The sequence below is a fragment of the Aspergillus terreus genome, genomic scaffold, assembly GCF_000149615.1.
Source record: "Aspergillus terreus NIH2624 scaffold_5 genomic scaffold, whole genome shotgun sequence".
In the NCBI taxonomy this organism is placed as follows: domain Eukaryota; kingdom Fungi; phylum Ascomycota; class Eurotiomycetes; order Eurotiales; family Aspergillaceae; genus Aspergillus; species Aspergillus terreus.
The window spans coordinates 228,000-252,039 of record NT_165928.1 but is presented as its reverse complement, the minus strand read 5'-3'; the positions used below and the strand labels follow the sequence as shown (position 1 = coordinate 252,039).

The 24,040-nt window shown below is 54.2% G+C and overlaps 9 protein-coding genes across 9 annotated transcripts; 5 read left to right on the top strand and 4 right to left on the bottom strand.

Annotated features, from left to right (window-relative positions):
- Positions 1–369: 369 nt before the first annotated feature.
- Positions 370–1,006, top strand: ATEG_03654 (uncharacterized protein; the record flags this gene model as incomplete). The annotated part of the gene is made up of 2 exons (XM_001212832.1): positions 370–532; positions 585–1,006. 2 exons carry the CDS (start codon positions 370–372, stop codon positions 1,004–1,006), a joined length of 585 nt encoding a protein of 194 aa, XP_001212832.1.
- Positions 1,007–1,601: 595 nt separating this feature from the next.
- Positions 1,602–2,086, top strand: ATEG_03653 (LSM domain-containing protein; the record flags this gene model as incomplete). The annotated part of the gene is made up of 2 exons (XM_001212831.1): positions 1,602–1,712; positions 1,838–2,086. 2 exons carry the CDS (start codon positions 1,602–1,604, stop codon positions 2,084–2,086), a joined length of 360 nt encoding a protein of 119 aa, XP_001212831.1.
- Positions 2,087–4,106: 2,020 nt separating this feature from the next.
- On the top strand, positions 4,107–5,826 carry phzA (putative serine/threonine protein phosphatase; the record flags this gene model as incomplete). Its single annotated transcript, XM_001212830.1, has 3 exons — positions 4,107–5,447; positions 5,506–5,658; positions 5,797–5,826. The coding sequence occupies 3 exons, from the start codon at positions 4,107–4,109 to the stop codon at positions 5,824–5,826; spliced, it is 1,524 nt and encodes a 507-aa protein (XP_001212830.1).
- Positions 5,827–6,874: 1,048 nt separating this feature from the next.
- ATEG_03651 (uncharacterized protein) lies at positions 6,875–8,623 on the bottom strand (the record flags this gene model as incomplete). Its single annotated transcript, XM_001212829.1, has 2 exons — positions 6,875–7,423; positions 7,484–8,623. 2 exons carry the CDS (start codon positions 8,621–8,623, stop codon positions 6,875–6,877), a joined length of 1,689 nt encoding a protein of 562 aa, XP_001212829.1.
- Positions 8,624–9,383: 760 nt separating this feature from the next.
- On the bottom strand, positions 9,384–12,343 carry ura7 (small subunit rRNA maturation protein UTP4; the record flags this gene model as incomplete). The annotated part of the gene is made up of 3 exons (XM_001212828.1): positions 9,384–10,949; positions 11,002–11,234; positions 11,287–12,343. The coding sequence occupies 3 exons, from the start codon at positions 12,341–12,343 to the stop codon at positions 9,384–9,386; spliced, it is 2,856 nt and encodes a 951-aa protein (XP_001212828.1).
- A 716-nt stretch (positions 12,344–13,059) lies between these two features.
- Positions 13,060–14,806, bottom strand: ATEG_03649 (uncharacterized protein; the record flags this gene model as incomplete). Its single annotated transcript, XM_001212827.1, has 5 exons — positions 13,060–13,885; positions 13,931–14,089; positions 14,141–14,290; positions 14,428–14,598; positions 14,661–14,806. The coding sequence occupies 5 exons, from the start codon at positions 14,804–14,806 to the stop codon at positions 13,060–13,062; spliced, it is 1,452 nt and encodes a 483-aa protein (XP_001212827.1).
- A 1,056-nt stretch (positions 14,807–15,862) lies between these two features.
- On the top strand, positions 15,863–19,114 carry ATEG_03648 (uncharacterized protein; the record flags this gene model as incomplete). Its single annotated transcript, XM_001212826.1, has 3 exons — positions 15,863–16,261; positions 16,323–18,731; positions 18,977–19,114. 3 exons carry the CDS (start codon positions 15,863–15,865, stop codon positions 19,112–19,114), a joined length of 2,946 nt encoding a protein of 981 aa, XP_001212826.1.
- A 2,009-nt stretch (positions 19,115–21,123) lies between these two features.
- ATEG_03647 (uncharacterized protein) lies at positions 21,124–21,398 on the top strand (the record flags this gene model as incomplete). Its single annotated transcript, XM_001212825.1, has 2 exons — positions 21,124–21,211; positions 21,286–21,398. 2 exons carry the CDS (start codon positions 21,124–21,126, stop codon positions 21,396–21,398), a joined length of 201 nt encoding a protein of 66 aa, XP_001212825.1.
- Positions 21,399–23,033: 1,635 nt separating this feature from the next.
- On the bottom strand, positions 23,034–23,994 carry ATEG_03646 (cyclin family protein; the record flags this gene model as incomplete). Its single annotated transcript, XM_001212824.1, has 2 exons — positions 23,034–23,062; positions 23,370–23,994. 2 exons carry the CDS (start codon positions 23,992–23,994, stop codon positions 23,034–23,036), a joined length of 654 nt encoding a protein of 217 aa, XP_001212824.1.
- Positions 23,995–24,040: the final 46 nt, after the last annotated feature.

Sequence of the window (24,040 nt, the reverse complement as noted above, 5' to 3'; positions counted from 1 at the left end):
GCTTACTGTCAGTTTTCAAAGGATGACAATCAATTAATCCCAATGCGGCATAGTGGAACGACGCGGTGCTCGTTCCTAATCCGGCATGTCACGACGCGCTGCTCCAACCACACCAAAAACCCGTCCAGCATCCAGCCTTCCATTCCTCCCGCTCCCCTCCATTCTCTCTCAAGGGCATCACTTTCTTCAGCATAAGTAGACCGGGACCTCCTGAGTGGCTTATTCTATTTTCTGCGCGTTGCATGCTTTTTTCAACAGCTCTTCCTTCACACGAGCCTCCGCCCTGCTGCACGGCGCTGCATTGAACAACAGCACTACGTCTCTGCTTCATACTTCCACTCTCGTCGTCAAGTATATACCCACGGAACCATGTCTCTCAAGCGCAAGGCATCGCTTTCGGCCATCAATTCGCCTGCCTCGCCCACCCCTCTCCCCGGATACACATTCGCCATGGACGACTCTCCCAAACATCTTCATAGTCGGACGCGAAAGCGGTTCAGGAATGATCGCCCCGACGAGAAAGTAGTCTATGGTCAGTACATGGGAGTGGTTCTGCTACTGACATTGTCTAACCACTAATGCAGAAAACACCCTGCGCTGGTTATTCACTGCCCAGCAAACCCGTCCAGCGCAGACCCCAATTGGTGTCGCAGACGAGCAAGACATGGACTCTGAACCTCTCCCAACTCCAGAAACCCTTGATCCCCGCCAGCAGACGCTACACAAATTTTTCCAACCTTCCCAGCCGGCACTTCACTCTCGTCCGCACCTCACGAAGCTGCGACCGAACGAGCAGAGCAACAACCCGTTCCTGCGACCACCCACGCTCGATATAAACATGACAATTGCTCCAATGGGTAGCGATGCGACCTCTTCGCCACCCCAGGAATCTTATACCGACATGGATGTGGATATGGATGTCGACTCTGGAAGCGACGAACCCGTGCAAGCTCCCGAGAGACGGGTCGGAGGTCTCTCATGGATGGGACACCCTCGGCTGCCTTAGTGTTCTCCATTGGGCGGCCTATACTATTCTTCTCGGTCCTCTACCATATGAGGCTGTGTGTGATTCGACCCAACGGATGCGGGACATTGTTGGCGCTCTGGTCCAACAGCTCCAGGACGACGGAGAATGAGATTCCGTTGTCTTTGGTTATTTTGATGTTATATACCCATATATGTTGCTCTTGGGAGGAGGGCGCGACTTTATTATTTCTCTTTGCCACATAGGCGCGCAGACTATACTAGTGTCCACTAAGTCTCTGATAATAAAGATTAGTTAATCTGAAATGGCAAGCATGCTGTATTCTCGCATTTGCATGAATTCCCGTCCCAACGACAATGTGCCAGAGCAAGCTCATGCTCATGATGCTCATGTGCCCATAGACCAGGTTAGATAAGCCGAGAACGGTTCCGACCTCGGCGCACTGACCACCTCAGCTCGCTCTCGCATTCTACCACATCACACCGTGAACGACTTGTTTCGCTTTTATCTGTCCCCACGATAACCTCCTAGACTACGCCATAGAGTCTAGGCCGGTCCATAGTTACCCCCGATTGAAGCGTGACCTGTTGTTCTGACCCCCGATTGAACCGACAGCATGAACGAAAACCAAGCGGTCCAATACCTGGAGTCGTTAATCGGCCAAACTTTACGAATCCACGCAAGTGACACACGTATCTTCGTGGGAAGCTTCAAATGTACAGATGCGGTAGGTGAATTCCCCCTCTCGTCGTCGAAGATACAGGGAACAAAGCGGCGACGCGAACTATTTCCTCCAAACAAAGAACCCCCCGAAACCAATACGAGACCACCGCTGACCCGCGATTGATCAAGGCTCGAAACATCATCCTCGGAGGTACATACGAGTATCGCTATCCTACGCCGTCGGCGGTTCGTGACGCAGCGGCTGACGCAGCGAAAGACCCCGAGTCGTCGGCGGGTGCGCCGCCAACCAACGTCCAGGTGAACATGACGAGTCGCTTTATTGGTCTGGTGGTGATTCCCGGCCAGCATATCACGAAAATCGAACTGGAAGAGACCCCACAACAGGCCCGGGTGCGCGACGCGCTGCGGAAATCATAAGGAGGGGCAATGTGATGAGGCTTGAACTACCGTGGCAGGCTGTGGTTTACTCTGCGTGAGAGCGTGACTCCTGGCCTGTCCTGATTCGACAATGAGATAACGCATGCGACGAGGGTAGGGCTGATAGTGGAGGAGCGCATGGGAGATCCAAAGAAGCGGTCAAATGAACCCACTCAGTGATAATGCCGACTGATGTCTCTCTGGACCGCGGACGACGCAGGAATCCTAGCCACGTTTCTTCCCCTGTCGGACTGGGGGAAATATTTACCTATACGGTGTCCTGGCGCGGATCTGCCAAGGGCTCGAATGCAAGATGTGCAACCCAACGTCTCCCACCACAACGTGGCTAGGAGAAATACTGTTGGTCCTTGGCGCAGGATGCGGGCTTGGCGGCCGCCGCCACAGTCATGTTCCTCCTCAGCTGTGCACCGAGCGGTTGATCTGGTATGGTTCCCGCCTAGGTGGATACGAGTGAGATTTGGACTGCCGGAGTTACCGTGAATAACAGGGTTTGGCGATGCTCTTGTGTGATGAGGGTTAGGCTAGTGGTCTGTGTACGGACGGATGAGAGCAGCCAAGACAGGAAGCGAGAGGGCTGCAGAGCCATATGATCTATTTCCTCTGCCTTGGCTGAGCGTGGTTCGAGGTATCGGGTGCATTCGGAGGTTCATGAGGCTTATGGGGAAGGAGATCCAAGTATATGCGAGTGGTTTGTAGGCCGAATTGAAATGTTCAAGACATGAAGCGAGAATGCAAGGTCATGGGAGAGCGAGGAAGGTGTCCGTGCTGAGATGCGTCGGAACTAGAGGCACGATGGCGGAGACGTAAGTTTGCGACTCCTCTCGTTGGATTGGATTCTTCCGTGGGGCTTTATTTTTGTTGACTTTGTGTTCATGGGTAGAACTTAAGCTGGTCAAAGATGCTATAAATACTGCATCATGAATCATGACTAGAGCTAGAACAATCCCTGGGTAAACACCTAGGTGATTGATAGGCACCAGCATAGAGCGCTTAGTCAGCCCACCGCCTCAGGCTGCCGTCGTGCGGGCCGACTAGATGATCCGGACCAGTTATCGGCGGGCCTGCAGAGGATCCAGACCAGAACGGGAGGCGAGAACATCACCGGCTGTCGATTATTCTATCTCTCTCCCTCTATCGTTCCCCTCATCCTCGTCTTCCAACTTCTCCTCCTCTCTTCCCGGTTTAGCTTCAACGACCACCGTCAATCCTCTCGGTTTGTCGCCTCTCGATCCCTCTTCTGAAACGTCCTCCACCGTACATCCTGTGAGTCCTGCAGCTTCTCCATGCTTCCCTCCCCCATAATGACGCATTCTTCCCCTCTCCTCCTCCACCGAATGAACTGAACTGCCTCCCCCCATTCGACAGGAAGACGAGGATCGTGATCGTCCTCTGGTCTCTTCTTCTTCTCTCCCCTCCCCTCTCGCCAAATCGCTTCTGCCTCGCCCTCCCCAGTCCTCTCCGTTCGTCCTTCGCATTCAGTGTTTCCGTTCCCGTGTCTATCGTTGCCGTTTTGGAACCTCGCTCTAACCGTCATACCAAGGAGCTTTTTTTTCGGCGAATCGGAACTCCGCCTTCCGATCTGTTAGCTCGCCAGTAGCGGTGGCTTCGCCTGAACTAGGTCTCTCTCCTGTGATCCGAATCTCCTCGGTCGGCTTCAGCTTATCGCCGTGCTAAACCCTCCTCCGACCGTCTCTGAACAACTGCATCTGGGGCTGGTTCCCTCATTCACCTTGATTCAGGAGTTCAGGAGCTCGCGGGGATCGTTCGGTTGCCTTCCGCGGTCACGTTCACCTTCATAGCGTCAACTCAAATCTACCTCCCTCCTTCGATTCGATTCTGCGTCCTCGTGGATCCCACCTCCCTCTTATATCCAACCCTCGAAAGCCACATAATAGCCAAGACGGCCTGCAACATTCCATTTAAGAAGAAGGGCTCTGATTGCGGTCCATCTTTTTAACTTCGCATCCCCGAGCTTGGCAGATATTCCCGCCTTGCAGCAATGGGTCAGTCGCATTCCAAGGGCAACTCCGGCCCTGGCGACTCGTTGCAATCGTATCCATCTTTCTCTCGGTCCGATACCAAAGAGTCTCTGCGCTCGTTCCGCGGCTCAATCCGCTCCAAGATCCGTAGCAGCGATAGCCCTCGTGCATCCTTGTCTGGTCTTTCGCAGGATGACAAGTCGGACGCCGGCTCCATCAAGTCGGTGGGAAGTAGACGCAGCTCTACCAACATAAGCGCTCAGTCCCCGGCCGAGGACTCGACTTCTCGACTGGACGCCCCGGAACCTCCTCCTTCGCCTTCCCTCTCCAGCAGTTTGAAGAAGGGCCACAAGGATGTCAATGCCATGAAGCAGAGTGGTGAGGTCGACCTCGTGTCGGATGCTCCGCCAACGGCAGGCGGCCCTACCGGCTCAACCGCCACCGTCGGGGAATCGATTCTCATCAAGCGGGAGGGCCAGCTGAACCCCATCTTGGACTTCATTATGAATACCCCCATGGATGCTTCCTCCTCTCCTGGAATGGGCATGGGTGCTCTCAAGTCGATCGATCTGGATGACATGATCACCCGTCTGCTGGATGCTGGATATTCGACCAAGGTCACCAAGACCGTCTGTCTCAAGAATGCCGAGATCACGGCAATCTGTACCGCTGCTCGGGAGCTGTTTCTCAAGCAGCCGGCCCTGCTAGAACTCTCTGCCCCGGTCAAGATCGTGGGTGATGTTCACGGCCAGTACACCGATCTTATCCGCTTGTTTGAGATGTGCGGGTTCCCTCCGGCTTCGAACTATCTGTTCCTCGGCGACTATGTCGATCGCGGCAAGCAAAGCCTGGAGACGATCCTGCTTCTGCTGTGCTATAAGCTCAAGTACCCCGAGAACTTCTTCCTGTTACGGGGCAACCACGAATGTGCCAACGTCACCCGTGTGTACGGATTCTATGACGAATGTAAACGGCGCTGCAATATCAAGATCTGGAAGACCTTCATCGATACCTTCAACTGCTTACCGATCGCATCTATCGTAGCCGGCAAGATCTTCTGCGTCCATGGAGGGCTGTCCCCCAGTCTGTCGCATATGGATGATATTCGTGGCATCGCACGCCCGACTGATGTTCCTGATTACGGGTTGCTGAACGATCTGCTCTGGAGCGATCCAGCCGATATGGAGGAAGATTGGGAACCGAACGAGCGTGGTGTGAGTTACTGCTTTGGCAAGCAGGTGATTATGAACTTTCTGCAACGCCATGATTTCGATTTGGTTTGTCGGGCGCACATGGTAGTCGAGGATGGGTACGAGTTCTACCAAGACCGTATTCTTGTCACTGTTTTTTCGGCTCCTAACGTGAGTATTATAAGCCCCATTTGACATCTGAGGCTCGATTTTGGACTGACTCGTTTAGTACTGCGGCGAATTCGATAACTGGGGCGCTATCATGTCCGTTTCCGGGGAACTGCTTTGCAGTTTTGAACTTTTGAAGCCACTGGATTCGACGGCGCTGAAGAATCACATTAAGAAGGGACGGAAGGAGCGAAACAGCATGTTGAGCAGTCCTGTAAGTTTCTCCCTTGCTTTTCCTCTTCCATTGCCAAGAAGAGGCCTCATCCGGTTGTGTAACAACGCCGAGACTATTGTGCCTTTCTTCCTGTCCCTCGCTCAACCGGTCCCATTCCCATTCGCTGACATGTCACAGCCGGCCACCGTCTCTGCCCAAAGCTACTAGACTCCGCGGCGACGATTACATGCCAAGGAATCAGCACCCGCCGTATGTCACCACCGAAGCGATCTGGGTCCCTGCCTGGAACGATGGCTCATACGCTCCATTTCGTCAGCAAAACGGTCGACCGTCGCAATCAGCTGGATTGGCATCCAATGAGCGTTGATACAGATCCTTGACCGGACGTCTCGCCCAGGAGATGCATATCCTCGGTGCCAACTTCTGGCATCCTTGCACGAAACCCAGCTAGTCACTGGTTGTCCGTCGCTGTCTTCAAGGACTTGCCACGATTTACCCGTGTGATACCCGTCCGCATACACTCAACAACCGCCTTCCGTCTCGGAAGACATCATAGAAGATTAACGGCCTTCACCATCTGGTTTATATGCACGTGTGTATCGAAGGACTCATCACGGACACTTACTCATGACGTATGGACTTGAGTCTGGATCTACGTGATTCTCCGTGTACTTTTACGATCTTTGGTCTGGGGTTTTGATTTTCTGTCGTTTTACTGCTATCAGGGTCTCATTTTCTTCATGGCATATGCATTTGCTGTTTTGTTCTGCTGCGCTGCGACATTATTTTGCGGTTTACGATTCGTTATATTTGCCTTTGGTACTGCTGTCCAACAGCCCAAGTAGAAACTAGGAACCATAAATGGTGTTCGAGTACATAAATCATGACTGTTGAATACTCCCTAATTTACATGTTAATATGTATTTGCTATGTTCAACCTATCAGTGCTCGAATTTCCTCTTCTATCCCGCCTTGCTCTGGGATGACCTGTTTCAGATCTTCAGAGATAGGCCCTATGCTAATCATTGCGAAATCTTGGTCCTATACAACAAATCCAGTCAGCACGTAATACAGGTTCCAACCGTGAACATGTGAAAACACTTGCATGCATAAAATAGATCCCCGTCAGCGTGCGGCCGGGCTCGATTTCTATCGTTTTCCGCCTCCCACGCGGGACAGGCTTGGAACGAAGCATGATACGTGGAAGGGCGCAGGGCTGGAAGACGAAGGGATCCGGCTTGGTGTTTGTCATGACCTAGACAATGGGAGCGTCAATTTCTTGCCCTGTGACCGACCTAGCCCATGGCACAAAGACGGCGACGCGACGCACCTTCAACGAAGAAATCCAACACGAGCCAGCCCGCGACACTCCCCCGGCATACCCATTCACGCTCCCCTCCGCCTGAAACCCAGTCAACCGCTCCCCACCGGGCCCATCGATCGCAAACGGGATCTTGACGGAGTTGTCTGCGGATGCGGTGGACGGACACGCCTGGACACGCTGCACGGGGGCGTCCGCCGCGTAGATGAAGTCCACCCCCACGATCGCGGCGTTGCACACCGTCACCTCCAGCCGGGTCAGGTACGGCAGCAGGGCGCCGCGGTCGCCGCCGAACATGACCCGCACCAGTGGGCGGTATTCGTGGTCCGGGAACTGGCGGCCAGGGAACGAGGCGTCGTAGAGGTGTTGAGTTGCGGGTGGGATGCTGGGGTACCAGAGGGCTGTGGTGCGGAGCGGGAGGGGTGTGGTTTCGGGTTGTGGGGGGAGATTGGAGGGGATGGATAGGGAGACGAGTTTGAAGCCCTATATTGTTGTGTGAGATGCGGGAAGAGTTGTGGGAGAGGGATGAGGGAGGGGGCGTACGTCAAAGTGTGCTTTTATGGTGTGAATTGCTGTCTTTGTGCATAGGCGGATTGTTTGAGGCAGGCCGTCGGCGGAGCCGATCCAGGGGGATATCTCGCCTTGAGCGCTGACTATGCGGAGGGCTGTGATGCCGCGGGGCGCGGCGGCTACGATGAAGCCTGTTATCGTGGAGGGGCCGTAGTGGAAGGCGAAGGACTTCTCCTTCTGCGGGAGGACGAAGCCGATATTTGTGGGCTCGCCGGTTGGAGTAGTGAAGCGCAGACCGGAGACGTACGGTCTGTCGCTGAGAGTCTGGAACGACACGCTGACGGAGTGTATCGGTTTGGGAATGTTTGCAATTTGCGCGTATATCGCTCTGCATTTCAGCTTGCGCGGGAAGCTGTTTGCAGGCCGAGCTATAAAATCACCACCGACAGAGCGCCACGACTCTCCCGGATCTAGCGGCGAAGTATCGAGCTCCCTTGTCATGTTCTCGTTGGGGAGAGGAGGCTCGAGAAGCAGGCTGACTATATCTTTCAGGTAGCTCCAGATGCGCTTCCTGTTCTTGAGCTGCTGCGAGGACGACGGCGTGACGGCCGTCAGTTCGTAGAGCATCCTCCAGTCGCGAGTGCGCTGGACGGCGAGACTGCTGCACCGGGGGTCCCTCGCCTCCAGGCAATACCCGCGTTCGTGGGCATGCGCGAACCTCGACGCCCAGAATGCCTGCGTAAATGGTAATCTCGCGAACGACCGCGAGGCTAAGCGTGCGCTGGCAACGTCCGACAGCGGGAGGAGGACTCTGATGTCCTCCAGGACTTCCTGGGGTAATCGCTGGAAGCAATCGGACGTGTCGTCCGGTGCCGGGGCTATGGCGAGAGCGGCGTAGTCCGCCCGCTTGACCTGCGACTCTGCAAGAGCCGTCTGGATCTCGGGGATATCCACCGGCTCGCCGATCAACAGCGACAAGGGCGAGTCGGTCACCCCGAGGTACCGGCGAATGTAGCCCGCGATGTGCACGTCTTCCCACGGGTATCCCTCGGTCGGGAGGCGGTTCATAAGCCCGCCGTAGCTATGTCCCCAATCGAGCCATCCGGTCTCCTTGGCGGGGCAAGAGAGACAGACGTCATACAAACGCTGAATGGGGACGGAGTCCGGACGCATGGCACTTTCCAGCAGCTCCCAGCACGATTCGTGCGACAGGAAGCCTGGCTGGGGGTGCTGGTGGTCGCCTATCAAAGGCGGGAAGCAGTCTTCGTCCGAGAAGTCGAAGCCTTTGTCGTCCCATCTTGCTTCTGGACGGGACGGGGCGGCGCAGCCTGCAATGTGCGACGGGACGCGGCTGCCGACTCCTGTGAGGAACGGCTTGCCGTCTAGGCTGGAGTTGTTGTCGCATCGGACTGTTGATTGTTAGCTTGGAGGGTTCAATGGGAGGAAGAGGATAGAAAGCGAATGCGTAGACGACAGACTTGCTCTGAAGTTCCTTCGCCACGTGCGAGTAGGATGTCGGTATACTACGCTTGCACCGCAGATGATACAAAGGGGGTGTTGACTCTCCATGGATTGTAGCTGCTACCAAATGGCAGAAGTAGGTGGTGGGAGATGAAGTTGATGGAGCAAGATGGTTGTTGATGCCAAGCCACCGGCCGTCGCAGCCTCAGGCAAAAAAGTATCGACGGTGCCTACAGAATTCACAAGCATACACCACAGCAGTCGGACACAGGTTCCAAATAACTTTTACCTCTATGATGCTGGAAACCTATCCTGATCGCCAGAAGTCAACAAATATAGAAACAAGATCTGTACAAGCGCCAGGCAACAAGCTTAGCTCGCGGGATATTGGAAAACACAAGGCGACAGCTTTCAAAGTGCGAACACGAGAAGAACACGTAATGACTGCCTGCATCCAGGATAAGCATCAGGATCACTCGTAGTCCCGAACATAACGGCCTGGCAGTTCCACATCCCACATGGGCCTCTCCACGACAGCGACTTCAAGGCTGCTCCGCTCCTCATCGTCTTGCGCGCCTTCATCCGAAAGAGGGCTTAGCGGCACAATCCCGAGAATATCACGGTACTTGTACGTGTGCCACCACCGGCGGGAGGACTGGGGCTTATCCCCGTTCTGAACCAGCTGTTTCTGAGAGGACGTGTCGTTGGCGCCGTCGCTTGTGTTGTTCAGACGTATAGATCGGCGCTTGTGCTGAGTGCTAACTTCCGCTTTGTCGTCCCGCCGAAGTCGTGCCAAGGCGGTTTCATGGTTGTCGATATAGGCTTCATCATTCTCGTAGGCTTCGTCTTCGTCATCGCGTCCGCGTGTCTGCAGCTTCTCTAGAGAGACCCACTCGCCCTGGGACTCGTCATGGCCCTCGACCTTACGAATCTTCGCAGCGATCGAGACATCAGATTTGGCCAGTGGGATCTTATCACCAGCGCCAGTGTTTGGCTTCTTCCTCTCACCCTCATCCTCTTCAAACGGGTCGCGCTTGCGTTTAGATGCGTTCTTTTTCGAAGCGGCATCATCGTGGGTGTCTGCGGATGCAGTCAACTCTTCAGAGGATGGGAAGTCCTGGTTCAAGTCAAACATCCACAGCCACGAGTTTCCATACAGCCACAGTCGTTCGCGGGCTTCCGTCAGATCCCAGAGACAGCCCATCGCACGGTCCTTCACGCCTCTGAACGCAGCCGGCAGGAATGCTTTGGGGTTTCGTTTCGACCAGTCGGACAATTTGCCTTCAATCGCGTCGAATTCCACCAGCTGATGCTCACTGGTGAGAACCATCAGCCGGTTTTCGGAGGACGGCTGATGGCTGGCGCCATTCGTCAGTAGCTTTTCGCTGGCCTTATTCTGCGGTCTGAATGACAGAAAGACGACGCCTGACGTGAGGCGGGGGATAGGCGACTCTGCAGCAGCAAGACGCCAACGCTCGCCTTCAACCGCCGATTCCTCCTCATCGTCGGAAGACTCGTCGTCGGAGTCTGCATCGCTGGTAGACTTCGCCGCCGCCTTGGAGGCGGCAGCTCCAGCATCTTCCAATACCCAAGTGTCGACGCAGCCGGAGATATCACCAACCGCAAAAATCCTGCTGTTTTCCGAGAATACGGCGCATCGGATGGTCTTCTCATAATCTCCGAGGGTGCCGTGGGATGCTTTCTCATGCCGCGAGTGGCGCGAGGCTCTGTTGACTTGGATGAGTTTCGAGAGGACCTGAGGCTTGTCCTGCGGGGACGAAGCAGGCTGGATTCGAGCCAGATTGACAGCACTGTTGGGACGCACGACGCAGATCCACCGGCTGTCTGGGGAGATGGTCACAACGCGAGCGCCGTCGTCGGAAAGTGCTTCGGGGACATCGAGCTTCTGGATGCGTAGCGTTCCTTTCTCATCACCCTTGCGGCGACGAACGGAAAACACCTTGACGCTGGAGATCGTAGCAACCACGAGGATTTTGCCGTCCGAAGAGAGCATAGCCGACGTGATGTTTTCTTCGCCCTAGTTAAATCGTTAGAGTAGGCTCCTTCATTTACCTGTTGCGTAAACTTACTTGAATCAATACTTTGCCCACAAGCCGGTGTCTTTGGCCCTCGGAGCTCTCGTTAGCGGAGGTGGGACCGCGGGATACGCGCCAAATGCTGGCCTCTCTGTCCCAGAAGCTCATAACCAGACGAGATGACGGAGACGAAGCAAGCTGCGGTATTTGAGGTAACGTCGGCAGCTTCCGATGGTGCTCTTTTCCGAATTCGCGCAGAGGCAGGACAACCGGGGCAGCGTCAGGACCTATTATTGTTAGTAAGATTGGCGATACAGAGCGAAGTAATGGCAGACGAACCTCCAGAAACCACAATGCTAACCTCCTTCGTTTCGTAGACGGCAAACGTCTTCACATCGTGTGTGTGATACCGTCGGTGCATCACCTCAGCCCACCGGCTTCGCTTATCACCCTTCTCCGCTTCTTTCTTCCTGTAGACGACAGTCCGCTGGTCCGCACCGCCGCTGATAACCGTATCCCCCGTAGCACTGACAGCAATATCCAGCGTGTCCGCGAGGTGGCCCTGTATCCGCTGGATAAGGGCGTAGTTCTTCGCATCCCAGAAGCGAATCTCGCCAGCCGAGTCGCCGGACACAATGGTGCCATCGGGGAGGCACTTGACGGACCAAACGAGCAGCTCCTTAGTGCCACCTGAGGGGCCCTTTCCCAAAGATATCGTCCGTAGCAGCTGGCCAGACCGGATATCGAACAGGCGGATAGAGCTATCGGCATACCCCGCGACAATGGTGTTGCGATTCTGGAAGGTGACGCTCAGTACTCTGGCCCTTTTGGTCGACGGACGCATCAGACGGAGAAACTTGAGGTCGTCATCGGCCGTGGACAAGATAACGATGGATCCGTCCGCGCACCCAGCTGCGAGATGCTGTCCGATGTATTCTCCCTCGGCGGGCGGCAATAATTTCCCGTCCTTGCCTCGCTGTGTCGCCTGCCACCGTGGCTGCGCTGCCAAACACCAGATCTCGCCGTAGTTACCGCTCGAATGGCGCAGCGGACGGCCGTGTTCCAGATCCCATTCGGTGACCGCCGTGGAGTATCCGATGCTGAAGAGACGCAGCCGTCCGGGCAATTTGCCGCCATCGGGGCCAGTCTCCTGCGGATCGAGCGTCCATGTCAGACCCTCGATGCTTCTATCTTTTCCTCCACGGATGACTGTCTCCTGGAACCATGCGCCGCGCAGCGGGTTCCATATTTCGATGTCGCCGTTTGCGCGACCAATCGCCAGTCGGAGGGTAGGGACGCCGCGTCCGGCGACGCCAGCGGAGGGAGGATGGGAGAACGCAAGCGCATTGATCGCCTGGGGGTTGTAGGGCACGAAACGGCACCGGTGAATATCCATTGTGAAAGGCGTGTCGTGGTGAAGATCAGGATCGAATTTGGGTAGATTTCTGCAGAGCTTCAGATAAAGATGGAAGAAAAGCAGTAAATGGCTGTTAGATATTCGAAAAAACCAACCCCGGCTCTAGTATCGAGCCGACCACTAAACAATCATTCTGCGCCACGAGAATCGGTAGACTGGAGGATGGGGTGCTGTGGTGGTGACCGTGATGATTTTCCGATCTTTTTTTTCTTGCCTGTTGGAGATACAATTTTTAGCGCCGCGGAAGACTCCACATCGGATGGTCACGTGATTAATCTCGTCTTAGTCACAGAGGAACTATAACAATTCTCGAGTCTACGATATTCGTAGTATATTTTATAATGGTGCAGTCAGGTCTGTTTGATATATGTTTCCATATGGTGTAGAAAGCGCGTACTGAGTCTGGGTTGCCGTCATCACAAAATTGGCGGAGGAGAAGATCTAAATCTCTAACCTCTCCCTTTCTATACATCCACGAGGTCAGGACAGCTCAGGTGTGTGAATATTATGTGTAGTATGTATGTGGAGCATAAGGTATGCCTGTGGGAATATGATATGGACGTGGATATATACTTCGTAATTGACAATCAGCCTTTTTTCTTCTATATATTGTTCATATCAAAAAGAAAACATTCATAGTGAGTGGGTCTTTAGAAGCATATGCTCATTGAGGAACCCAATTTCTCTGTTGAATGCTAAAGGGTATAATACCAGTCACTCATTCCCTCAAGTTGCAGACCACCCTCCTTTGCTCTCCGGTTCATTCTGATGAAGTAGACATCCATGATCGCAGTCATGATGATGCTGGCTATGGAGATACCAAACGTCACCCATATACCCGTGGTATACTGCGGGCTTTCACTGGACTTGAACGCCACACTGGCAATGATGCCACCGAGACCGCCCCCAATCAAGCAAGTTGCAGACGCAACGCCGCGCTTTGAATGAGACGTGATGTTGTTTGCCTGGAACGCCAACACACCAGGAATGCAGTACTGCAATGCGCCAACCCCCAGGAAGATACCAAAGTATCTGGCGCCGTTAGCCCCGCCATATGCCATGATGACCATGCCGATGCAGGTAAGAAGCTGGTGCACGGCAATAATCGGGCCACGGATCCGGTATTTGTCTGTCAACCAGCCCGAGGAGTAGGTAATGGCGGCTGCGAAGACGTACGGCGGTGCGCTGAGCAGCTGGCTGGTCGTGGTGCTCCATCCCATGCCCTCCTTCAGAATGATGGTTTTGAAATAGCTGAAGGCGTAGCCGGGGAGGGTTGAGGCCATGAGATTGAAGGCCCAGAAATACAGCTTCCAATCTTTGAGGTGGTGGAGAATACGGGCGAGAGTCATGGGATCTTCTTCCGCATCGCCGCGGTCGTAGTTGATGCGGTCAATGATGAACTGCTTCTCTTCGGGCTTCAGGAATTTGTCTGCTTTTGTGGGGAAGTCGATGATAATGAACCATCCGAAGAGGCAGACTCCGCAGGTTATGGCGCCTTCGATGATGAAGATCCCTAGATATCTTTGGTTAGATTTAATTATCTGACACAGAGCGGAATTGACATACACCTCCATCCGTTGAGACCATGGGTACCCTTCAAGAGGGTGAGAGCATAGGCAAATATCGCGGCAAAGGCGTTTAACACGACCGACATTAGCCAGAAACCGGCCAACCTTTTTCCTACTTCGAAGCGAGTATACCAGCAGGTGATCAGGTAGGTGCATCCTATGAAAGTATCAGAATCTGTCACAGGGCTATTGAGTAATGTCCATCTACCAGGAAGAAACCCTGCTTCCATTGTCCCCAGCAAGACTCTGCAAATCGTCATCGTCACCCAGCTCTTTGTAAAACCCATGCCAATCAATATGGTTCCGAAACTGACGCCGAGGAATGCCAGCCAATTCGCTGCGCCGGCTTTTGGGAGGACTATGTTCTGAGACGGGGTCAGTATGAATCTTGGAGGGGAGATGTTGAACTAACGCTAGGGATTTCAAACACACTGTTTACTTCATTAGCAAGATCAACCTCTCAAGCGTGTATCATGACTGGGTTCGAGCACCTACATGTAAGCCACGAAGAATACCATCACAATGATGGTGTATCTCGCCCCCACGTCCAGTCCAAGATCCTCCTGCATGCCTGCAACCAGTGCAAGACCGAGATTGGTACGGTCAATAAGTGAAATAGAGTACATCACACCTAGGATAGGGAGAAGACGAAGATCTACTCGTCGACTGAATAATCAATCAGCTACCATACTGCCGAAACACCAGATGAAGGCCAGGTCAAGACTTACATCACCCTCTTCTGATGGGCTTCATCAATGCCGTAGACAGGACCACTGCTTGAGCTGGGCTTTGAAGCCCCATCTTCGAGCTTGACTGACTCGACATGCTGCGTCTCAGTTGATTTTTCCACTGAGCGATCAGGCTGTGAAGCCATAATGGGACAAGTGGATCAGATTCGACCACACTAATGAGTAGACTATCGAGGACTTTTGAAAAAGACAGCGTCGTAGATGGACAGATAGAATGTATGAGGATTGGCCGTACTTTCTGGACACCAGGCCCCTCCTATCCTGCACAGGCCGCTCATTTTATACCAATTGCCACCACACCGTCATAACCGAGCTACCCAAGGCATGTACAGCTCGCTTACCCGACAACCACCGCGGAAGATGGCATGAATCAGAAATCTGGGGGATCGTATGGGGAGTTTACCCCGCAACTACTCGACCGCCAAGAGAGAGGAAGCCAAACGTATTGGAGCGGAGGGGGTACCTACGATTACCGGTATAGCTGGCGCTTCGGGGCTCTTGGCGCTTAAGAGGGGATTCTTTGGAAGTCAGGATGTAGGTGGCATTGTGTCCGGGGATCACTAGAATGTCTTTGACTGTCTTTTGGTACTCGATCTGTGCGGGGGACCAGGGGTTGAAAGCAATCCAGACGTATCTAGCACCGTCAATAGAAGGACGGTCCAAACGTCGTCAAGAGGCCAATCTCTATATACCCTTCTCGTGTAGCCGTGTCTCCAAGAAGCCTTCTATGTTAAGTCGGCTATCGTAGAGGAGATGCGGAGGTAAGTGGGAGCCCAAGCCACACTGCGTCTTCTAGGGTCTGGCCAGAGACCCAGCTCCTCGGTTCTTCAGACTAGATAAAGGTTGCCTTGAGGGGTTTGGTGCCATAGCACGGGACTCCCAGGAGGAAATCTGAGAGAGCGTACTTATAATAGATTGGCGTAGTTCAGAGAAACTTAGCCCTTGACCGTGTACCTATCTGCGTGCTTCAGATTGAGTCTGTGCGTTTCTAATCCGTGCTTCCATATCAACAAGGACAGCTAATTCTTGTACGTTATGTATTTGTATATATGAAAAAAAGGTGTCTAATTGTTGAATGACTTGACGGTTGACAAAAGATAGATGTAATCATACATAGATGTTCATGACATGTCACATGACTTCGCGACATAACGCGTCTCCCACCCCGAAGAAGCTCCAATATGCAGCGCCCCAAACAACCCCCAAACCCCATGGATCCCATCATAGAAGGCCTAAATTATGCCCAAAGAGACGCCGTCACGTCCCCGGCATCAATTCTCCAAGTCCTGGCCCCGCCGGGCTCGGGAAAGACCAAGACGCTGACCGCGCGTGTCGCGTACCTGCTCTCGCACCATGGGTACCAGCCGCAGGACGTCATCTGTTGCACGTTCACGATCAAAGCCAGTCGGGAGATGCGGGAGCGGCTGGCCAAACTGGTCGGCGATGACGTCCAGTCGAGATTGATTCTGGGGACGTTTCACTCCATCTGTCGCCGGTATCTGGTCAGCTATGGCTACTTGATTGGGCTGCGCCGGGGGTTTGGGATTGCGGATTCGAGCGACAGTCTAGCCATTATTAAAGTGAGTTGCATCCTGCAGTATGGTTCATTGGAACATAGTAGGCTAAAAAACTACTCTACAGCGAATCGTAAAACGTCTACAACTCAACATCCTCCCGAACGTCGCCCGCTCGCGCATCTCGCATCAGAAAGCCCACGGGATCTCCCCGGACGAGGTGGCAAAGAAGTACGCGAGCAATGCGGCGAAGATCCAGGAAAACCGCGAGTTCATCCAGGTGTATCGCGAGTACGAGGCGCATCTGGCGGCGTCCCATCTCCTCGACTACGACGACCTCCTCGTGCGGTGCGCGGAGCTCCTGCGCCGCCATCCGAGCTGTGTGTCGAATGTGCAAGCTGTGCTGGTGGACGAGTTCCAGGACACCAACCACATCCAGTACGAGCTGATGAACCTGTTCGCGTCACAGAACCGCCGGATCACTGTCGTCGGCGACCCCGACCAGAGCATCTATGGGTTTCGTTCGGCGGAGATCAAGAATCTGGGGCGCATGCAACAGCGGTACCGAGATACGGCGGTTGTGCTCCTGGAGGACAACTATCGCTCGTCGGGGTCCATTCTGAGCTCCGCGCAGGACGTCATCGAGCAGGATACTTCGCGGCCCGCGAAGAAGCTCCAGCCCACGCATAGTGTGGGCACGATGCCTGTACTGCGCAAGTTGCCGACCGCAGACGCAGAGGCACAGTGGATTGTGCTCGAGATCAAACGGTGCATGGCCATGACGGGGAAGCTCCTTGATCACTCCGACTTTGCGATCCTGCTGCGGTCCGCGTCGCTCTCGCGGCAAATCGAGTCGGAGATGGGGAAGCATGGCATACCGTACAGGATGGTCGGGGGGCTGCGGTTCTTCGATCGCGTCGAGATCAAGCTACTCCTGGACTATCTGAGGGTGATCAGCCAGCCGGGCAACACGGACGCACTGCTGCGCATTATCAACGTTCCCTCGCGGAAGATCGGCGAGGAGACGATCCGTTCGCTGATGAGCGGCGCAGAGAAAAACAAAAAGCCTCTCTGGGATTTTATCAAAGACGTCGCGCAGGGTCGCCGGTCGACCGAGAAGACCCTCTCGAAGCCGGCCAACCACGGGCTCTGCACGTTTGTTGGTCTGATTGAGTCTTCGAGACGGAAGCTGCTGGAATGCACGGACAACTCGGCCCCCCGGAAGCTCCTCGACTACGTGATTAAGAGACTTTCGTTTCGGGACTATCTTACGACGATGTACGGTACGAACGAGGAAAATCGCTGGGCTAATGTGGAAGAGCTGCTGGGACAGGCGGACGACACAAAGGCAGACGATGATACCGAGCAGGACGACCGTCTGCCAGAGATCGAAGGCCTCGCGCAACAGGAAGCCCACGCCGGGGAGGAAGCTCTATCTCGCTTCCTGGCCAATGTGGCTCTGTCCACGGAGGTCCGCCCACAGGAGGGCGAGGACGGAACGCAATCGCAGGAGAAAGTGACCATCTCCACGATTCACGCGGCAAAGGGCTTGGAGTGGCCCGTGGTCTTCGTTCCCGCCGTGTACAACGGCAGCATCCCGCACTCGCGGGCCGACGACTGGGATGAGGAACGACGGCTGCTATACGTAGCGATGACTCGAGCGCAAGCACTGCTATACCTGAGCTACCCGCTCGAGCAGGCCCGTAGCGGCGAAGAGACAACCGTGTCCGACTTCCTCCCAGACAAGATTGTTGAATCCCGTTTCCGCTGCATCGGACCCAGTCTGAGGGAGAAGACGGTCTACGACATCGCCGACATCCTCCGCCGACCGAGGCCGTCCGCCGAGGCGATAAACGAGGGACAGGTTTCGCTGATCTCAACTCTCGACGATCAATGGACGCCCGAAGGACGGGAGGCGCCGGACGCCTTGCTGACATGGGACGGCGTGAGGGTGACAGGAGAGGGGGAGCCATACCCAAAACGACGTCGGTACGGTCCCCAAGATTCCACATCAACCACGGCGGTTCCTGTGTCGACGTATTCCATCGGGAGTTCGAACTTATCCGTGACCACGACCATGTCGTCATTCGGGTTCTCGACCGCCAGAGAGTACATCACCAGTACCGCCTCGACGACAGGGGGCCCGACAATTCAGCCCAGGGCGTCCAACACAGGGATCCCTGGTCGAAAAGCCAATGAACTGTCACAGAAGAGCATATCGGGCTTCTTCAGCGGCGCCGCGCAGGCAACCCGCGGCGAATCAGCGGCGCCGGGTCGCCACCAGCCACGGGGCAACCATCGGGCGACTGAGCCATCAGCACCACCTCCACCGCCTTCTGGTTGTCACCCCGGCTTGCGCAGCGGTATGCCTCCCAACTTCTCAGTTCATCGGCCACAAGTGCACCGCCCAACACGCCCCACCCTGGAGCCCTCCGACCCCAACCGCTACACGTGGCTGGGGACATCCTCGACGACGACGGCGGGCACGTCGAAAGCAACTGTCCGACCGACGCTGCACAAAGGTTCGGAGAACGAAGTATGTGACGGAGAAGGTCAGGCTCGCGAGGAGTGGGGGGACCGCGGGATTAAAAGGCCGGAGGGGCTGGTCGGGGGCGTGCGGCCGGCGGCCACGTACCATACGACTACGATGGCGATGGTGCAGGGCGTGGGAGGAGCGCCAGCGCGGCGGACGTTGGGAATTCGTCGGAGCATGAACGGGTGGGAGGAACGGATGAAGCGCGGGAGAGAGTCGTCGATGCGGTGACGTATGTTGATGGTTAGGATGCTAGCATGTACGGAGTATGGGTGTCTGCCAGCAGATGGACTCAGGAAGAGTCTATGGCACGAGAATTGAGGACCCTCGAATCAACACCATCAACTGTCCTCAATAGGAAGACAGCACACGTAGGAGATGAGTAATCATATCCACCAGCTTCCAGCTGGCACCACAACGACCTCATAATTCCAATAGACCCGGTAGGTCCACTGCATCAGTGGACTAGATACCTAAGTACCTATTCTCGAGCTCACCCACAGGTTATCCCCAACAGAGCAAGACCCATGACGCCATCATTCTAGCGGTGAAATGCCGGATCACCTGATGTCTCGTCTGTGCTACCTCCGCGTGGCCCCGTGACCGGCGAGAAGGGAGGATGTCGATGTCGATACCTCTGGGGCAGCCAGATAGGTCCTCCGTACTATTGAAGTGGAGTTGGCTGGGTCTGATTATTGGTGAGGGACGTACGCGATCCCTAGAGGAGCTAGCGGACCAGGAGAGTGCGGGTTATCATTGCCTTCTTCCCAAGTGCGGACGGAGTACTCCGTAGGCGATGGGATGTAGGGAGGACTCGGTATGTACAGGAAGTAGGGGTTCTCCGATGGGAGTCCAATCCAATCCGGGGAGTAGACTGCTGTGATGCTTGCCTCGTCTTGAGCAGAGAGTCGATGGATGGATGGATGCTGAATGTCGGACGACGTCATGTGAGACGGGGCGGGAAAGGAGGCTGCTGACTAAGGAGTCTAGACTGGATCGGCTAGGCCGAATTAGGCAGACAGCTATTCCTGTGCATCCAGCACCAATCAGCAGGCGACGATCCAGGTACATACAAAGTACTTACTTACGTATGCTGCTAGATGAAGGAGTTGTGTTTCAGTAGAGATGGAATAATTATAGTAATCAGGGGACAATTCATCACTTTTACTGTCTTGTCTAGCAGTATTCAGAGTATTCAGACGACTGTACAGAAGGTTAACTCTATAAATAGGAGGATTGACGTGTAATATGTATGGTGGTGTTAATTTCGCGTATTTTACCCATCTCCCCCAATCATTCATCCCGTAGACCGTATCTGTCGTGTCACCTCGCCCATTCCATCAGGGATGCTGGATGATGCGACGAACCCTGAATCGTCAGAGAATCGGTGAATCTAGGTACCTACGGACTAGGTAGACTAGGTACCTACCTACTCACAGGGATACTTGTCAGCCTCATCCTGGTACAGCCACTTCACCAGGTAGGCATCACCGCCTCACAGGCTATAGCACCAGGCAGACTGTGGCTGATGGCTGGCTGGAGACTGTACTGTACCAACAGCACGACAACGGTCAGGCTGAGCCAGATCGATCAAGATCATCGTGGATAATCGTAGAATCGTCCACGGAGATCCGACGCGGCGAGACATCCATCCCTTGACGCACATCCGTCCAGTCCACCAGCTCGGGACGCTTCTGAGCCATCCGGTTTGCCGCCTCGTCTTTTTTGGCTTTGGCCCTTTTGCCCCTGGCAGCCGCGGTGGAGCGGATGAGCAGCCCGGGGGCTTCGATAAGGATTCCAGATTCAGTGCTGGGTTGTAGGAATGGAATGGCATGACGTTATTCTGTAGAGTAGTGCTGGTATGGTTGGTAGGTAGGTACCTATTAGGCATAGCATAGGTACAAGGTACATACATGGTACTACTGGACCTACAGTACCTACAGTACCTACGGACCCGTTCAGACCTCTCTGCAAATGACTGATCTCCCTAGCTAGTCACCTAGTTCCCTAGGTAGTTAGCTAGGTTAGTCCATTCTCATGGGGCTGGATCGATGTGTATTATTTTTGGCTTATTCTTTTTTGGTGCTTCCAATGCCAACCTAAAACTGTTTTGGGAGATCCTCTGCGATCCTCCTCGTTTTCCCCATATTCCGCAACATACAAATACTCGGATCCATCCATCTCATCCATATCCTTCTTCAGCATTTACTACAATACTCAATCAACACAACACAACTACATCGACAACTATAACTCTATCTTCTACCTCTCTGTCCACTCCTCCCATTCACCTATTGTGCCTTCTATTTCGCCTTGCTCCGCCACCGCCGACTCTATATCTATACTCCCATTCTCCCTTCACACTCCATCTTTCTTCATACCAATACACATCACAATGCCCACCAAGATCAACGAGTCCAATTCCACCCTCGCCAGCACCGCCAGCAGCGGTGGCCGAGTCGTCATCCCAGACATTCGCGGAGGTATGTACATCCATTCCAACTCTCCCTTCCTGGTTCCATGCCCCGGACCCTCGCTAACAACCACCCCCAACCAGGCTCCAATGCCATTCCGCGCCGTACGCAACCGCCCGTCGTCGTGCACAACCAGGGCGGCCAGATCTACGACGAGACCCGGCCCGCCGACTGGGACAAGCAGCGGTGGAAGTAGTTAGTCGGCGGACATGCACGCCGCTGCAGTCCATGCGTCCAGACCGCCTTCTTCCTGCACGCTCCATCCTTCCTTCACCTTTCATTCATTCATCGACTCGGTTCGTTCGATGGACGCATGGATGGATGGATGGATGGATGGGGTTGGGGTGGTGCAGAGGCTCCGACAGCTGCTGGGCAGCTCGGCCACTCCGGCTGATTCGATTATCCGCGCGGCTTTGGCGTCGAAAGTGAGGCGGTGATCGACAGTCATTTATTCCCTTCGTTATCGTTCCTATTACGGAGCACGGAGTGCTCCCGTTGGTTTTGGTGAACCCCCTAATTTGGATGATTACTCATGACGGACGGCTTGGCCGGTTCCTGTACATTATTATTACTGCTACGAGGTGATGACTGCTTTTCGTTCCCGTTTTGTTCATTTCTTTTCTATCGTGTCTTTGACTTCTTCCTGTATTCTATGAGACTGTCATCCCCATTGCAAGACACGTGTTACGTCCTTCGGTGTCGAGACACTCGCACGAAAGACACAGCATACACATACAGATACACAGACAACCCTTGCATATCCCCTCCGACTCCTTCTGCATGGAGGCGGTCGCCGGTTCGATCGGGGTATGTCGTACACTTGCTTGCATCTTGGGGTTTTCTTCATTGGACGTTCCGCATAGCGTGGTTTCGGTGTTGATCTCGGTTGATCTGGTTGTTTCTGCTCTATATTCCACTCATGACTGTACTCTATCGACTATATCGACTTTCGGATCTCGTCCAGAAGTGTCTTAATTTACCACCATCAGGAAATATATATCCGTCTATCAGTGACTCCTCTCATGTACTCTACCTAGTACTCCTGCACTCCGCACTGCATGCTGTGTTGTTCCTCTCCTACCATTGCATGCGCTGCACACTGAGTTGGCAGAGAACTACTCCGGCTTCCACCACCGCCATCTCACCCTACATGCACATACAGAGACCATTACCAGTGTCCCTCAGGTACCTCTCCAGGTATCGTGCATTCAGCTGTACCTAGGCTCTAAAGGATCAGGATCTCACATCCCCTCGCTACCCCCTCCCCATCTCCAAGCTCTACCCAAGGGTATCTCACCAGAAGAGATCCAAGAACAGAAAGTCCTCCGGATCCAAGGAAAAGAAACAACCCAGATTCTAAAGAAAAACGGTCTTCAAATACATCTCAATTCCATCCTCCATCTGAACTTATTCTCTCTTCTCCAATCTCATTAAATAACAAAGCCATGCTCAACATTTTTTTGTCCTTTTTTGTTCCTTCTGGGCTGTGTTTTTTTGGGTTTTGTGGTTATCTCTTTTTTGGTTTTTTTGGAGGGTCCTCTCTCCATCAGCCGAGAATTCGAGGGTTGGCAGGGCGAGACAGCCGCTGTCTGAGCGTATAATTCACAAGGTGAGAGGGTAGGCCACATTATGTTCCGTGTTGTGTCCAAGGGGATCAGTAGGGAAGGGGAAGGGGAATGCAGGGGGAAAGGTTCAATCAGTACGTGTCAGGGGTAAAACATGATCCCCAGTGCAAATCACCAGCTGGGGAAGGGTCGCTAAATCACTCGCAATTCCACACATGGCTTTGAAAAATGACAGAAAAAAGAACCTGTAGACAGAGAAATGCAATTTAGACTCGGACGGCTCGCGCTTGCAATGCTAGATATACGAATAGAAGCTTAAATGCAACTTGGTAAACCAAGATATGATGTGGATGTGGGAAACAAGGAAATGGGTATGCAATTTTAAAAGAAAATGACACAAGGAAATGTGAGATCAGTCCTGTCCATATAGACAATGGGGACCGTCAAACCGTCAGTGGCTGACAGCCCCGGAGGCAGTCAGTGGTTTCAAGACACAGAAACCCCCTGCAATTCAGTAGCTCGGACCGAATGACATCTGAGGTTCGAGATACTGCTGTTGGGAGTATGACACCTCAGCTTGGTACGGATGAGAAGTCACATACGGCATGGTGGGTTGAGGGGTCGGAGACGGTGAACAGGCAGTCGGACCAGCCACCCCGTTGGCAAACGCATCGTTCTCAGGGGTAATCGGGGGTGTGATATACCCATGAGGGCATGTTGGAGAGGTGGGGTGCTTTTTGCGGCGTGGCCAAGCCAATCTCGCCTTCGTAGGGCTTGGGCTCCCAGGGTGCTTTCGGGGGGACTGGGGGGCGAGTAGCTGGCAATCGAGGCCTGTCGAGCAAGGAACTGCTCCAGGATCTTGGACACCCGAGAGTAGTGAGACGACGAGTATTTCCGACACAACACTTGCGATGGCTGGTGCAGCTGCTGCGACAGACCCACGAGAGTCATCGAGTCATACTGCGAAGCCCACTCTGTGTGGCGAGGCTGAGGGCGGTTGAGGATGCACCGTGCCAGAGCCAGGGAGGCCTTGGCCAGATCCGACGACGGCTTGGAAACGAACTCCCGGTGGAACTGACTGATCTCCGAGATGTACAGGGCCATGTGTTCAACCTCGGGGTCGTACGGGGTGTCCATGACGGCAACCTGAAGAAAGCTGTCGATGGTCGGATGCCCGATGGTCCAGTCCAAGGTCTGCAGCACATGCCATTCCATCTGGACGAACATGTCATCGTCGTACAGGGAGCAGCACATCGACTTGAGTTCCTTGATG